The following is a 16,212-nucleotide window of genomic DNA, read 5'->3' as shown; positions in this document are numbered from 1 at the left end:
GAAGACGCGATAATAGAACAGATGAACCGAATCAATTGAGTCATTTACGCTGGAAGCGCTCCGATTGATTCAAACTCGTGACTTCGATCATTCAGTTCAAGTGATTCACCAGCAAAATCAGGTATAATTAAAAGATCCATTCAGTTTCGAATTTCAGCATCTCTTGTGTTGATTTTAAAAAGCACGTAGTGATGGGTGAAACGGAGCTTTTCGTAACTCCGAATTTTGCGTCGCAAAATGATTCACTGTTTCGAAGCGCTCCAATCGGATCGCGTATCTCGAATTATATGATTCAGATCGGGGCTTCAAATCGCTTATCGCGAATCATTTGAATCAGAGCGGAATTTCCGAGAGGATACATAAATTATTTTGCGAATTGAATGATTCGCGATCCGCGCTCCGAATCCTGATCTGAAATAATGGTTCGCGAATCATTTGATTTAGATCGGAATTTTGGAGCAGGTTTGTGAATCTTTTTACTTTAAATCGCGTGTCGTTAATCATTTGATTTTAGAGCGGAACTTCTGGGCGGGTTCGTGAATTATTTTGTGAATTTAATGATTCTTGATCCGCGCTCCGAGTCCTGTCTTGCGTCCCAGTGTGCATACTATTCACCCTATCTGCCCTAAATAGTATTGAAAATGACTACTATCCAAGTGGCAACCTCCCGGTCTCCCTCTTGAAGCCAACACGGAAGTGACTACAACTGCAATTCATCGACTGGCCGCTAGAGACTGGCTGCAAAAGGGAGTCAATGCCATAGACTCCCCATGTTAAAATGCCCAACTTCACAGCAGAAAAAAATATGTTTACAGCCTGGTTCAAAAAGTGTTTTTGGTCTATATAGCTAATTTTGGCCTTCATGTCAACTGTGAGGGGGGGTGAATTTTTTTATAACTCATCCGTTTAATTTATATTAAGCCTTAAAGTTCTGCATAATTTAGGGCGTGGCCACTTAAGTGACAGGTGGATTGCCGCTGCTGTCACCACCGTCGCGCTAGGTGGGCGTGGTTTCAGCATCAGCTCCACCCACGTCCCGCCTATTTCCCCATTTTCGATTATCCGGGAGTGACGTGCAATGACGCGATTCCAAGATGGCGACGGCTGATTCCCGCCCACTAAGAGCTTCAAAAATGATCTTCAGAAACATACGGGTGACGTCACGGACACTACGTCCATGTTTTTTACAGTCTATGCTACTATCACATAGAATTTAGGACGGATAGTATGCACACTGGGACGCAGACCTGATCTGAAATGATGGTTCGCGAATCATTATTCAGATCAAGATTTCGGATCGCGGATCGCGAATCATTTGATTTTGATCGGGATTTCGAAGCAGAGCTTTTTTTTTTTTTTAGTTTTATTTTGTTAATTTGTGGTTACCATAGTTTAACTATAGCAACTATGTGTTTTCTTTATTTATTTTTATTTATTTATTTTTTTTTTTGGAGTAAGGGATGTGTTGCCAAAAAAAAGAACAAAGAAAAAAAGAGGACACATAATAAAGATACAGCTTTTTTTTTTTTTTTTTTTTTTTTTTTTTTTTTTTAATAATTAACAGAGCTCTTTAAGGAGAGAACTATAGTTTAATAATTTGATCAAACAATTAAATGTTTAACTATAGTAACTATGTGTCTTCTTTATTTATTTTATTTATTTTTTATTTATTTATTTTTGGAGTAAGGGATGTGTTGCCAAAAAAAAAAGAACAAAGAAAAAAAAGAGGACACATAATAAAGATACAGCTTTTTTATTTATTTATTTTTTTTTAATAATTGACAGAGCTCTTTAAGGAGAGAACTATAGTTTAATAATTTGATCAAACAATTAAATGTCTCCCGTTTTGTCCCATTCAATGCCAAAATCAAACTAAAGTGCTAAAATGTTGATGTTTATTTTATTACATTTGCTTCTTTTCCTTGATCTTTTGTCATGGAAACAAAAACAATTAAAACCTTGTATTTAAAAAACCCACACACAAACACACACATGTATATAAAAATCTTTTAAAACAAAAGTGTTTCAAACTTTGCAAACCTACTGTAAAAAAAAAATGCATTTAAAACCAAAAACATTTAAAATGTACCTTACTTTACAATTTTACTAAAACATTTAAAGAAAAAAAAAGTGTTTAAAAACATACAAAAAAATTATATATATATATATACACACAGTACTGTGCAAAGGTTTTAGGCCACTAGTATTTTCACCAGCTAAAAAAATGGTTTAAAGTAAGTTATTTCTGTCTTTTGCTGTAGTGTGTCAGTAAAAAATATCGGTTCACATTTCCAAACATTCTGTTTGCCATTAATTGTAATAATCTAGTGAGATTTTTGTTTGCACAAGGAGTCTGACAACAGCCAGTGCTCCACACTGATCTGATCTCACCATCATCCAGTCTGTCTGGAATGACATGAAGAAACTGAGACAGACTAAATCCAGAAGAACTGTGGCAACATCTCCAAGATGTTTCAAGTAACCTACCTGCAAAGCTACCTGAAAAACTCTGCACAAGTGCACATAGGGCAAAAGCTGCTTTAAACGCAAAGGATGGTCACATCAAATGCTGATTTATTTTAGTTAATAGAAGTTCATTGATAAAGAAAATCTATCTATACATTATTTTTGACAGCATCCTCATTTTATGTGCCTAACTGCCTAAAAATGTTAACAGTACTGTAGCTTTGTAGGTGTAGGTCTCTTAAAGCATCTTGGAGATGTTGCCACAGTTCTTCTGGATTTAGTCTGTCTCCGTTTTTTCTGTTTCTTAAGACAGACTGGATTGAATGATGGAGAGATCACATCTCTGTTTGCACAAGGAGTCTGACAACAGCCTGTGCTCCACACAAAAATCTCACTGGATTATTATGATTAATGGCAAAATGAATGTTTAGAAATGAAAACTGATATTTTTTACTGACACACTACAGCAAAAGACAGACTTTAACTGACTTTAAACCATTTTTTAGCTGATGAAAATACTAGTGGCCTAAGACTTTTGCACAGTTCTGTATAAATATATATATATATATATATATATATATATATATTAAATTAAATTAAAAACTAATTTAAAGGGGTCATCGGGTGCTAAGTTCACTTTTCATGTTGTTTGAACATTAATGTGTGTTGGCAGTGTATGTACAAATCTACACTATAATGATAAAAATCCATGCAGTGGTTTTTAATTAATCTGTAAAAATAATATTCCCTTTTTCAAATCGAGCCGTTCTCAGATGCCTGTCGTTGTGGCGTCACACAGACAGAGGCCACTCCCACAATAGTTGATTGACATGAGCGTCTTACCTCAGATCAGCTGTAACAGTCCGACCTCTTTGTTTCGATGCCGGAGCAGGGATGTAAGTTAGACAAGAATATCTCAGATTGAGCGATTGAGGTGTTGTGTTGCTGGATGTAATAATGAACATAGTGATCGTCATTTACTCCCGACATCTGAGCCGCTAAAGATGCAGTGGATTACGTTAGTTTGTGAAGGGAATGCACCTCCTGATCTACATATCTCCGTCTGTGTTCGCGTAAATCATTCGTGATCCAGCTTCACTTACAGCAGAAGTGAGTATAAGGGTTTTTTAATGAATCTTTGCGATCACCTTTCCTAATAAAGCGCTAGTTAGCAAGTTTAGTGGCTAAATGCGGCTAAAGTAAACAAGCTCGTCACTCCACAGAGAGAAGAGAGGGGCGGGGCGAGCAGAGCTCATTTGCATTTAAAGCAGCCTCGACCCGAATGAGATGATTTTTGCAGAGCTGATTTTGACAAGGTAAAAAGGGTGTTGTTTTACACAACCATTGAGAATTTTTAACCAAAGTACATTAGAGACTTTTCATTAAGACCCTAAAGAATCATATCAACTTGTGGAAAATGGGCATCTGATGACCTCTTTAAAAAAAGTGATTTCCAAAATGTGTTCTACAGTTTGTCCAGCAGATGTCAGCAAAATAACACAAAATACAAATTACAGCAGTGGACAATACTTAAAACGCTTAAAGGGGTCATCGGATGCTAAGTTCACTTTTTCATGTTGTTTGAACATTAATGTGTGTTGTCAGTGTATGTACAAATCTACCCTATAATGATACAAATCCATGCAGTGGTTTTTAATTAATCTGTAAAAATAATATCCCCTTTTTCAAATCGAGCCGTTCTCAGATGCCTGTCGTTGTGGCGTCACACAGACAGAGGCCACTCCCACAATAGTTGATTGACATGAGCGTCTTACCTCAGATCAGCTGTAACAGTCCAACCTCCATTGTTTCGTTGCTGGAGCAGGGATGTAAGTTAGACAAGAATATCTCCGATTGAGCGATTGAGGTGTCGTGTTGCTGGATGTAATAATGAACATAGTGATCGTCATTTACTCCCGACATCTGAGCCGCTGAAGATGCAGTGGATTACCTTTGTTTGTGAAGGGAATGCGCCTCCCGATCTACATATATCCGTCTATGTTCGCACGAATCATTCATGATCCAGCTTCACTTACAGCAGAAGTGAGTATAAGGGTTTTTTAATGAATCTTTGTGATCGTCTTTCCTAATAATGTGCTAGTTAGCAAGTTTAGCAGCTAAACGCGACTAAATGCGGCTAAAGTAAACAGGCTCGTCACTCCACAGAGAGAAGAAAAGGGCGGGGCGAGCAGAGCTCATTTGCATTTAAAGCAGCCTCGACCAGAATGAGATGATTTTTGCAGAAGGTAAAAAGGGTGTTGTTTTACAAAACCATTGAGAATTTTTAACCAAAATATATTAGAGACTTTTCATTTATATCCTAAAGAATCATATCAACTTGTGGAAAATGGGCATCCGATGACCCCTTTAAAAAAAAGTGATGTGTTCTACAGTGTGTCCAGCAGATGTCAGCAAAATACAAATTACAGCAGTGGACAATACTTCAAACGCTTAGCATCACGAGTCCATACAGATAAATAATATTGTTCATAATGCACACATTATTGAATACCAACACTGAGTAATTAATCTCCTTAGTGTAAAATAATAAAACACGTGCATTGAATTAAATGTATTTTCATCAGATGAAAATGAAACCAAAGCTGCATCAGAAAGGAAGGTGCGAAATGAGTTCACAGACATCACGATGTGTTCAGTTCAGTTTAGTCTGCTAATGCACGAGTGTGAGTGTGTGTGATCTCTCACAAAACACACACACACGCGCGCGCGCGCTCTGAGTGACTGACAGCGGCTCTCATTGACTGCCTGCAGGAAACACACGCGTCTGAGTGCCATGCCGAATAAAACCAAGAAAGACAAGGTGAGACACAACCTCACGTGTTTGAATGTGGAGGAAAACCCGCGAAAGTGTTGCAAAAACGGATTTATACTTGTATCAAAGTGGCAGATGAGTTGCAGCTCTCAGCTCGAGACATTAGCATGTTTGCTAACTCCAGCTCTGCCCATCATAAACTGCCTTTTATCGCACTGATTTACACACTGGGTTATAAACCTTGAACGATTTACATCCCTGGAGGAGAAACGAAGCACTTTGGGTGACTTTGAATGTTTATTTATGTACACTTTATTTTATATGTGTTCAGTTTTCGTAGCGAAGCTAACTTTAGCCTGTTAGCCGAGTAATAGGGATGGTTGTTCCTTTATAGAAATATTCTTTAAACTCAAACGCGTGGTGAAATGTCCAAAATAATTTTTTGTTAATATAAATAGCGGGGATTTGATTATATTTGCTGTTGGAGTCCAGGTTTGGATGTGAAATACTTAAGCCGGATTGCTAATGTTAGCTGTCAGTGAGATCAGTGTGTTTTTATTAGCCACAAATCATTCTTTAGGTGGAAAAATGTGTTTTTTTTCTTTATAGGATTCACCGAAATCTGCAAAAGTGGGTAAAACGGGAGGGCAGGAAAACTCAGAGCATGAGGTAATTCAGCAAAACGTTGTTTTATTTGTATATATAATTAAAATGTGCCTGTATTTTAAATTCTTATTTATTATTTGCAAAGCAAATGATAGAAATGAGATGCATGTGTCTCATTCTGATCATGTGGAGATTTATTTTAATGCAGAGATGTGAGTTGAACTGGGATGTTTTAGGATACAGAATATTTCCCTCTTTTTAGATGTACTTGGTTACATTTTGGGGATAGATTCAAATGTATAATACACAAAAATGTTTAAAAAATTGCAAACTTATTGTAAACTGTATTAAAAAACATAATTCTCAAAAATGTTTAAAACTTTCCAAGCTTATTGTAAATTTTAACAAAAACATAATACACAAAAATAAAAAAAATTGCAACTTATTGTAAATTGTAATAAAAAACATAATACATGAAAAAAAATGTTTCAAAATTTGCAAGCTTATTGTAAATCGTAACAGAAAAACAACACACAAAAATGTTTACAACTTTTATAAGCTTATTGTAAATTATAACAAAACAATAAAAATTCTCAAAAATATTTAAAATTTGCAAGCTTGTTGTAAATTGTAATAAAAAACAAAATGCACAATGTTTAAAAATTTGCTAGCTTATTGTAAATAACAAAACAATAAATAATTCACAAAAATGTAAAAAAATAAAATAAAAAACAATAAACAAAAGTGAAAAAAAATCGCAAGCTTATTGTAAATTGTAACAATAAAAAAAAAAAATTCTCAAATTTTTTAAAAATTTCCAAGCTTATTTTAAATGGTGACAATAAATAAATAATTTACAAAAAATTTTAAATTTGCAAGCTTATTTTAAGTGGTAACAATAAAAAACAAAATACACAAAAATGTTTAAAAAATTTATAAGCTTATTGTAAATTATAACAAAACAATAAAAAAAAATTTGCAAGCTTATTTTAAATGGTTAAAATAAAAAATATTCACAAAAATGTTTACAAATTTGCGAGCTTATTGTAAATTGTAATAAAAAACATCATACACAAACATGTTTCAAAGTTTGCAAGCTTATTTTAAAATGGTAAAAATAAAAAAAAAATCACAAAAAACAAAAAAAAAAATAAAAAAAAAAAAAAAAATGAAAATTGCAAGATTATTGTAATAAAAAAATTAACAAAAATGTAAAAAAATAAATTGCAAGCTTATTGTAAATTGTAATAAAAATAAACAAAAATGTAAAAAAAATAAATGGATAAAAATCGCAAGCTTATTGTAAATTGTAACAACAAAAAAGTTCTCAAGTTTCAAAATTTGCAAGCTTATTGTAAATTGTAATAAAAACATACACAAACATGTTTCAAAATTTGCAAGCTTATTTTAAAATGGTAAAAATAAAAAAAATCACAAAAAAGTAAAAAAAAAAAAAAAAAAGAAAATCGCAAGATTATTGTAATAAAAAATAAACAAAAATGTAAAAAAATAAATTGCAAGCTTATTGTAAATTGTAATAAAAATAAACAAAAATGTACAAAAAAATCGCAAGCTTATTGTAAATTGTAACAACAAAAAAGTTCTCAAAAGTTTCAAAATTTGCAAGCTTATTGTAAATTGTAATAAAAAACATCATACACAAACATGTTTCAAAATTTGCAAGCTTATTTTAAAATAACAATAAAACACAAATTCATGAAAATGTTTAAATATTTCCAAGCTTACTGTAAATAGTAATAAAAAAACATAAGCAAAAATGTAAAAAAAATAAATAAATAAAAATATAAATCGCAAGCTTATTTTAAATGGTAACAATAATAATAAAAAAAAAGCATTTTAAAATTTGCAAGCTTATTGTTAATAGTAGCAAACAAACTATACACAAAAATGTTTGAAAATGTGCAAGATTATTGTAAATTGCAAACGTCTCTGCAGAAATGCATCATTATGCATTGACGCTTTGTAGCAGATTCATAAAAGAAAATGTGTAGTTACTGTTAGAGGATCTAAATATACTTTCTTTTATAAATGCGTATTAATTTGAACCTGACATTGATGTTGATTCATGCAAACGTTGTGCATTAACAGCCCAAATGGCTTTATGGGCACTATTGATCTGTAATCAATCTGCTGTCAGTAATACAGTACCACTGATTGATGTCTGAAACAGGAAACAGTTCAGAGCTGCTGTGATTGCAGATGAATCGACTCGTATGAGTTCACTGCTGTCATTGAGCAAATGGAAAATGTGAATGTAAAAATGTTTAAATGTAAAACCTTATTTTAAATTATTACCAAATTAAAACTGTGCTACCTTATCATAAATTGTTACCAAAAAACATTTAAAAAAAAAAAAAAAAAAAAAAAAAAAAAAAAAAAAAAAAAATTAAAAATTTTAAATTGTAATGAAAAAGTAAAAATAATAAAACTAAAAAAAAAACTTTAAAAATGTTCAATCATTTAAAAACTTTTATTGTAAATTGTTACTAAAAAATATAAAACAAAAATATCAAAATATGTTTAAAACAATGTCTTAACATTGCATCTGTGCTAAATGTATTGAACTTAGGATATTGGTGACTTAATGGTTACAGATCCTAGAACAGAGGTTACAGGTTCAATCCTAGTTAATGTTCCCTTTGTGTTTTTGTCGTTTCTGAGCAAACACTGTTCATTCAGAAAAAAATGAGTCTTATTCTGTTACTGTTTGTTTATAAACATTCATTTTTTGCACTTGTATGAACTTCTGTCTCTGAGATGAGGATATAAAGTGTTTTTCTCCATCAGGGTTCGAATAAGAAGGGCGCCAACAGCGTCCCACCCACCACACAACTGCTGAAGGGCAAAGCGGCCGGATCTCAGGCTCCGGCGAAGAAGGAGAAGAGGCCGAGCTCGTCCAGATTCAGCCTGAGCAACAATCGAGAGCTACAGAAACTGCCGGCCTTCAAAGGTGAGACGCGCTTCACGTCCAGAATATGTGACGAGTGTGATTGGATTGTGAAAAGTGTTCTGTGATATTATTGGTGAATATTACTTAGCCCCGCCCACACGGTCCTGCTGACATCAGTAGAAAAGAAAAAGTTGTTTCAAGAGGTGGAGCAAAAATTACTTTTTTGATGATTTTTTTGATATTACAGCCAGTTTTAACTTTTATATCTTCTGTTTTTATTTTATTTTAGTTTGTGGTTTTGACATTTTTAATAGTTTTTTTTTTATATATATATCTATATAGTTTTTATTAATTTTTATTTTAGTTTTAATTTATTTTAGTACATCAAGTTAAATTATATTAATTAATTAATTAAATTATTATTAATACATTTTTTGTAGTTTTTTTAATATCTGTATAGTTTTTATTCATTTTTGTTTTAGTTTTAATTTATTCTAGTACATCAAGTTAAATTATTTATATATATATATATATATATGCATATATAAATACATTTATTTTATATATATATATATATATATATATATATATATATATAGTTTTTATTCATTTTATTTTAGTTTTAATTTTAGTTATTTTAGTACATCGTTAAAATATATATGAATTTTTTGTAATTTTTAATATCTATATAGTTTTTATACATATTTATTTTAGTACATCAAGTTAAATGATATTAATTAATTATTATTATTATTATTACATTTTTCGTAGTTTTTTAATATCTTTATAGTTTTAATTTCTTAATTTATTCTAGTATATCAAGTTAAATATATATGTGTGTGTGTGTATATATTAATTTATATGTATATACACTACCGTTCAAAAGTCTGGGGTCAGTAAGACTTGTAATAGTCTTTAAAGAAGTCTCTTATGCTCATCAAGGCTGCATTTATTTGATTAAAAATATAGAAAAAAAACAGTAATATTGCAAAATGTTTTTACAATATAAAATAATGTTTTTTATTTTAACATACTTTAAAATAGAATTTATTCCTGTGATGAAAAGCTGAATTTTTATCAGCTGTTACTCCAGTCTTAAGAGTCACATGATCCTTCAGAAATCATTCTAATATGTGGATTTATTATTAGAATGATCAGTGTTGGATAATATCAACAGTTGTGCTGCCAAATTTTTTGGAACCTGTGATTTTTTTTTTTTTTTTTTTTTTTTTTTTTTTTTTTTTTCAGGATTCTTTCATGAATAACAAGTTTAAAAAGTACAGTGTTTATTCAAAATATAAATATTTTATAACAATGTAAATTATTTATTATTAACTTTTAATAAACTTTTAATTATTAACTTAATACATCCTTGGTGAATAAAAGTATTAATTTCTTTAAAAAAAAAAAAAGAAACAATAAAAATGTACTGACCCCAAACTTTTGAATGGTAGTGTATATATATAGTTTTTATTCATTTCTATTTTAGTTTTAATTTTAGTTATTTTAGTGCATGAAGTTAAAATATATATTAATTTATTATTACATTTTTAAAATATTTAAATTTTTAATATCTATATAGTTTTTATTCATTTTTATTTTAGTTTTAACTTTAGTTATGTTATAAGAATATTATCTTATTTATATTATATATAATAACATAATAGTAAGTATTTATTATTGCAATTTTAGTAGTTTTTTAATATCTATCTATCTATATATATATATATATATATATATATATATATATATATATATAAATGTATTTATTATTCTGACATTTTTAGTAGTTTTTTAAATATCTGTATACTTTTTATTAATTTTTAGTTTTAGTTTTAAGTTTAGTTATTTTAGAACATTTACATATTTTACTACAATTTTACTAATTTATTAATATTATTACATTTTTAGTAGTTTTTTAATATCTATATAGTTTTTATTTATTTTTATTTTAGTTTTACGTTTCAGTTATTTTAGTATATAGTATGTAGTATATTTAATTGTAGAATATTTCATGTAGAATATTTGAAGAATGTAGAATATTTGAAGAATGTAGAATATTTATTTTTTTTATTTGGATAACTATCACAACCCTGGAAGACAGCCATTTATATTCTTTAAATTAATGTTCACCAGTGAATTGTTCATAATAAAGCTAGAAATGTTTCTAAGAGAGTCAGTTTTATAGACCTTAAAGCAAAATCAGCTTTTAACAAATCTCTGAAGTCGGTAATACTTCACTACATGCTTCAGCAATGGAGAAATGATCGAATGCATTGAAACGCTTGATCACTGTGAATCTTGAACTCAGAATTCGTTATAAAATAGACCTAAATATTATGAAAGCCTGTGTTAGTGCCCTCAGATGTACAGATCCTGTCAATCACAACAGAGCTGAATCACACCAGTCAAATCTTATGTAATGAAACCGATAGATGCTGATGTGTTTGTCCTGGTTTGACTCTTTTCGTCAGAACTGGCAGGTGTGGAAATGAACTTAAACGTGGATAAATGTACAGAGAGTTTGACTGAACTAGCGTCTAGAACTGAACGTGCATTAAACATGTCTGAAATCACATACTAATACGGCTCGGGAAGCACGTCTGCCGCGTTTGCCAGAATGAGCAGAACGCTGTGCCACAGCGTAGCCCACAATGCAATGCGCTTGACCTTCCCTTCCCAGCATGATGAATGAGCCGCTAGTGATCATTCTCATCTCCTTCACACATCTGTCTATTTCTGTGTTAACTGGACAGCACTTTGAAATATTTTACATGGTGTTTTCACATAAAATGTACTGATTCTTTGTGCTTTTTGAAGCTTGAAAACTCTTGTAGAGTCAAACCAGGACACTCATCGTAGATTATATGGAAAACCGTCAAACCTTGTGTGTTCAACGGAAGATATACGACATAATAGAGAGTAAACGATGACAGAATAATCATGTTTGGCTGAACTAATCCTTTACTAAAACTAATGATCTTTAACTAATATCCAGTGCAGACGTAATGAAAATATGAATAGCTGATGAAATGAAGAAGCTGCTTTCGCTTCCTCATTTGCGGTGCCTGAGAGAAGCTGGTGCTGCGTGTGTAATTATTTCATATGTTACATTAACTTCCCCTTCAGATGTTTATTTTTCGCATCTGACCTAATTAAAGCCTGTTAACGATTTTAACATCTCCAGGCAGAGGAAAACTGAGCACGTGTTGCTGTTAAACATAAAAATCCAGAGGACATGAACAGACGAGATTAATGCAAAACACACGTCACAAATGACTTTAAAAATTAAAAATCACATTCAAATTAGTTCACAGCTTACGTTTTAATGGCTGGTTCCTCTGTAACGTAAATCACTGAGATAATCGTTATTCATTATTAAATTATATTATAAATTATATATCAATAATTTAAAAAAATGGTTATAGGTATGTGTGTATATTTTTTTTTAAATAATTATTTACATTCATTTTAATAGTTATTTAAAATTATTTATATTTATATTTATATATGGGTCAAAGGCGAAAAAGGGTTTAAGCACAAATATAAGTGTAATACAGCTTTAAATTGTTGTTTTTCCAAAAAAAAAATAAATAAATAAATAAAATAAAAAGTTTTCTACTTACTTTAATTGTATTTTTGGTTTTGTTTTTCTGAGCAAAAAATAAATATCTTACATTTTTACCCTAATTTACACTCAAATGTCATTCAGTTTAATAATCTTGTCAGACATATTTACAACAAAAATCAATTTATGACATATTATAAGACAAATTACTAAACATTTTAATATTTGCCACTATCCCAGGTTTTGCCCATTTGTCAGTAAGAATTTATTGCTCATTTAAAACACAAAATTTATGCTCCATAATATTCTTTTATATATTTTAATATGTACAAGTCAGAATAAACATGTTGTTTTAATTTTTACAATAATGACAATGTAGCATTATTTCAACCAAATTTTGACGTTATATTCTCCAAAAGCTTATTTGAAACATTAAAAGTAGACACTTACATTTAATGTGCTTTCTATGGACATAAAATCACCTTTGTAAATTTATTTTTATGTGTATATATATATATATATATATATATATATATATATAAATAATAATAGTAAATTTTCTGTGTATATATGCACATATATATGCATTTTGCATATATTTAAATATAGTTAATTCTAAGATAAATATAAGTATTATATAATAAATTTATTTACAAATTACTATTTAATAATATTTAATTAAATAATAAATATTATTTAATAAAAGTAAGAGAGAGAGATTTAGTCATAAATGAATTTGATTTTTAATTTTTACTACTTAAAAGTGCCAATATGTAGTATAAAATATAGATTATTTTCAGGCAGAAAAATAATAAAATAAATGAATAATTTAGGCAGTGTTCCAATATAAATTAATATAATGCGTGTAAATATATATTAATATATTGTCTTTTTTTATATACATAATATATGTTAGTAAGTGATGCACAATATTGGATTTTTGCCAGTATGCTGATATTTATTTATTTATTTTATTTTTCAACTCATTTTGGCCAATAACCGATGCCAATACTGATATATTTCCTTTTGTTTGGAAACAACACAAAGTCTCTTCTGTGCGGAAATGATAAGCACATTATTATTAGTAGTATTTTTGGCTAGATTTTACAAGAACGAACTTGTTAGAAATAAATGAACAATAATGAAGTTCTTTTGAACTATAAATAACCTATATATTCTTTTTTTTTTTTTTTTTTTTTTCCCAAAAAATGCAGTGGTAGCCTTAACATTTTACAGTCTAAAGCAAAAGAGTTGTAAAAATTCTAAAAAAAATATTTTTTAAATTCTTGTAAGCTGTAGCTTCTGACCTTTAAATCAAAACATACTCATGATTTTATGACATCAATTACTGCTTTATTTATGTGTTGTTTATTTATCTGTGTATATCACTTTAATTTTATTAGAAGTAGACCAACAGCGCCCCCTACGGGATTAAAACTCCTTACCAAATGGGCATTTTTCATAACGGGCCAATGCCGATATTTACTTTTTATAGTCATTATAGGCCGATTCCGGTACCGGAATATAATATTGTGCATCCCTAAATATATACATGTATGGTGTCAATCAGAAAATGTGACTTTAGTTTGTACTTCCTACAGTTGACGGAATCTAGCGTGCATTGCGTGTAAGTGCTGGTTTTGGGTGTTTTGCTGGTTGTCCTGATTGTCTGTGTTCACATGAAGGCCGCTGAGCTCAGATGAGCGTCTCAGAGCAGCTGCAGGTGTTGAGATGTGGTTTCCTGTCAGCGTTTGGCTGCGGTCGCTGTTTATCCTGCGTCTGAGAAGGGCTGCTGTCACAAACTGTTATGTCATCGCTTTTTCTTTATTTCCCATCAGCGGGACAGGGCTTTTGTTTCCGGCACAGGTAAAGCCAGGAGGTGATGTTTCTCGCAAAAGGATGCGTTTTAGTGAAACGTCAGGTTTACTGTACTGACTGTCAGGATGCCGTACTGCTATCAGATTTATGTGTTTTCTAAAGCATGAAGATGTAAAGGTGATGTTAGGCTTTTGTGAATGGGTGCCGGGTCGCCAGAGTAGCGCTGAGAGTGTTGCTATGTTGTTGTTAGGGTGATAAGTGGTTGCTAAGGTGTTACGAGTGGTTGCTAGGTTCTTTGATCCTGTCTGGTGTGAAAAGCTTTCTTGATAAATGTTTTAAACAAACAAAATAAATAGCTCTGTGATTTCTTAGATTCCAAAAATACTGTTGTGCAGCACTTGGTTTGCTAAAAAATGAAAGGAATTATTCAGATTTAGTTTGTTTACATTTTAAAAGATTCATTAAATAGTTAAAATTGTATGCATTTATTTGATTGCTACTGTTTTTGATTTTAAATTTGTATTAAATCATAAAACACAGATTCCATAAAAGCTAAAACACACAACACAATGTTTTGGAAAAATGAAACATAATTTATATGCCACTAATATTATACTTTTTTTTTTTTTTTTTTTTTTTTTTTTTTTAAATAAATTTTTAAATTGTTAAAGTTTTATTAATTAAATTGATTAGGCATCATTTTTAAAATATTATATATGTAATTCAGCTTAAAATGCAATCTAGATTTTTAAAATAAAAAACACTGAATTTGGGAAAATAATTAAATGTCATTTGGCACTATTATTGTTAAACTTTTAATAAAATATTAAAATTGATGAAGTTTAGTAAATTCAGTTTATTAGACATCCTTTTTAATTATTACAATTTAATTCAGCCATTAAAATTTAAATCTAAAATTTAAAAAGAATAAAACACATTTCCTAGGGCACTATTATTGTTAAAATTTTAATAAATTATTAAATTGTTGCAGTTTTATGAATTGATTAGACTTTTTTTGATTATTAAAATTTAATTTAATAATTAAAAATGAAAAATTCAAATAGAAAACAAAATTTGAGAAAGTATTTTTTTGCTAATTTTTTTTAAAAATTTGATTGATAGCCATTATTTTAGATTAAAATTTAATTTAATCTTTAAAAAAAAACAAGACAGACACCGAATAAAAAAAAAAAAAAAAAAGTTAAAGTTTTATGAATTCAGTTAACATCCTTTTTAATTATTAAAATTTAATTTAATAATTAAAAATGAACTGAGAAAATTTCAAATAGGAAACAAAATTTGAGATAAAGTATTTATATTTTAGATATTTGTATTCGTAATTCATAGGGCACTTTTATTGTTGTTATTATTATTATTTTTTTTAATTAGATTGATTAGACATTATTTTATATTAAAATTTAATTTAATCTTTAAAAAAATTGAACAGACACTTTAATTTAAAAAAAAAATCTAAGGGATTTCATGGGTCACTAATATTGTTAAAATTAAATAATAAATTATTATATTTTTAATAAATTATTAAATTGTTAAAGTTTTATGAATTCAACTGATTAGACATCCTGTTTGATTATTAAAATTTAATTTAATAAAAACGAAACTTCAATTCAAATAGAAAACACTAGATTTGAGAAAGTATTTATATTTCTATATATAAGTATTTATATTATAATATATATATTTGTATTCCTATTTCATAGGGCACTTTTATTTTTTTTATTTTTTATTTTTTATTCGATTGATAGGCATTATTTTAGATTAAAATTTAATTAAATCTTTAAAAAAAATAAGGCCGACACCAGAATTTAAAAAAAAAAAAAAAAAAAAAAAAAAAATTGTTAAAGTTTTATGAATTCAATTGATTTGGACATCCTTTTTAATTATTAAAATTTAATTTAATAATTAAAAATGAACTGAGAAAAATAGGAATGCAATAGGAAACAAGATTTGAGAAAAAGTGTTTATATTTCAGATATTTGTATTTCTATTTCATAGGGCACTTTTACTGTTCCTTTTTTTTTTAATTGTTTGATTAGGCATCATTTTATATAA

General features: G+C 29.3%; 1 protein-coding gene across 2 annotated transcripts in view; it reads left to right on the top strand.

Annotated features, from left to right (window-relative positions):
- The first annotated feature begins 5,121 nt into the window (after positions 1 to 5,121).
- The window catches only part of ppp2r5cb (protein phosphatase 2, regulatory subunit B', gamma b), a 38,462-nt gene continuing 27,371 nt past the window's right edge, over positions 5,122 to 16,212 (top strand). Inside the window, exons 1-3 of one of the 2 annotated variants that reach the window (XM_051138736.1) lie at positions 5,122 to 5,287; positions 5,849 to 5,908; positions 8,654 to 8,816. In XM_051138736.1, coding sequence (XP_050994693.1) covers positions 5,261 to 5,287; positions 5,849 to 5,908; positions 8,654 to 8,816 — 250 coding nt within the window. In that variant the 5' untranslated portion in view covers positions 5,122 to 5,260. Of the gene's footprint in view, positions 5,288 to 5,369; positions 5,523 to 5,848; positions 5,909 to 8,653; positions 8,817 to 16,212 lie in introns of those variants that run through there. The other variant, XM_051138738.1, reaches the window with a different exon arrangement.

The sequence above is a fragment of the Labeo rohita genome, chromosome 20 (assembly GCF_022985175.1).
Source record: "Labeo rohita strain BAU-BD-2019 chromosome 20, IGBB_LRoh.1.0, whole genome shotgun sequence".
Taxonomy (NCBI): domain Eukaryota; kingdom Metazoa; phylum Chordata; class Actinopteri; order Cypriniformes; family Cyprinidae; genus Labeo; species Labeo rohita.
This window is presented reverse-complemented; position numbering and strand designations above follow the sequence as displayed.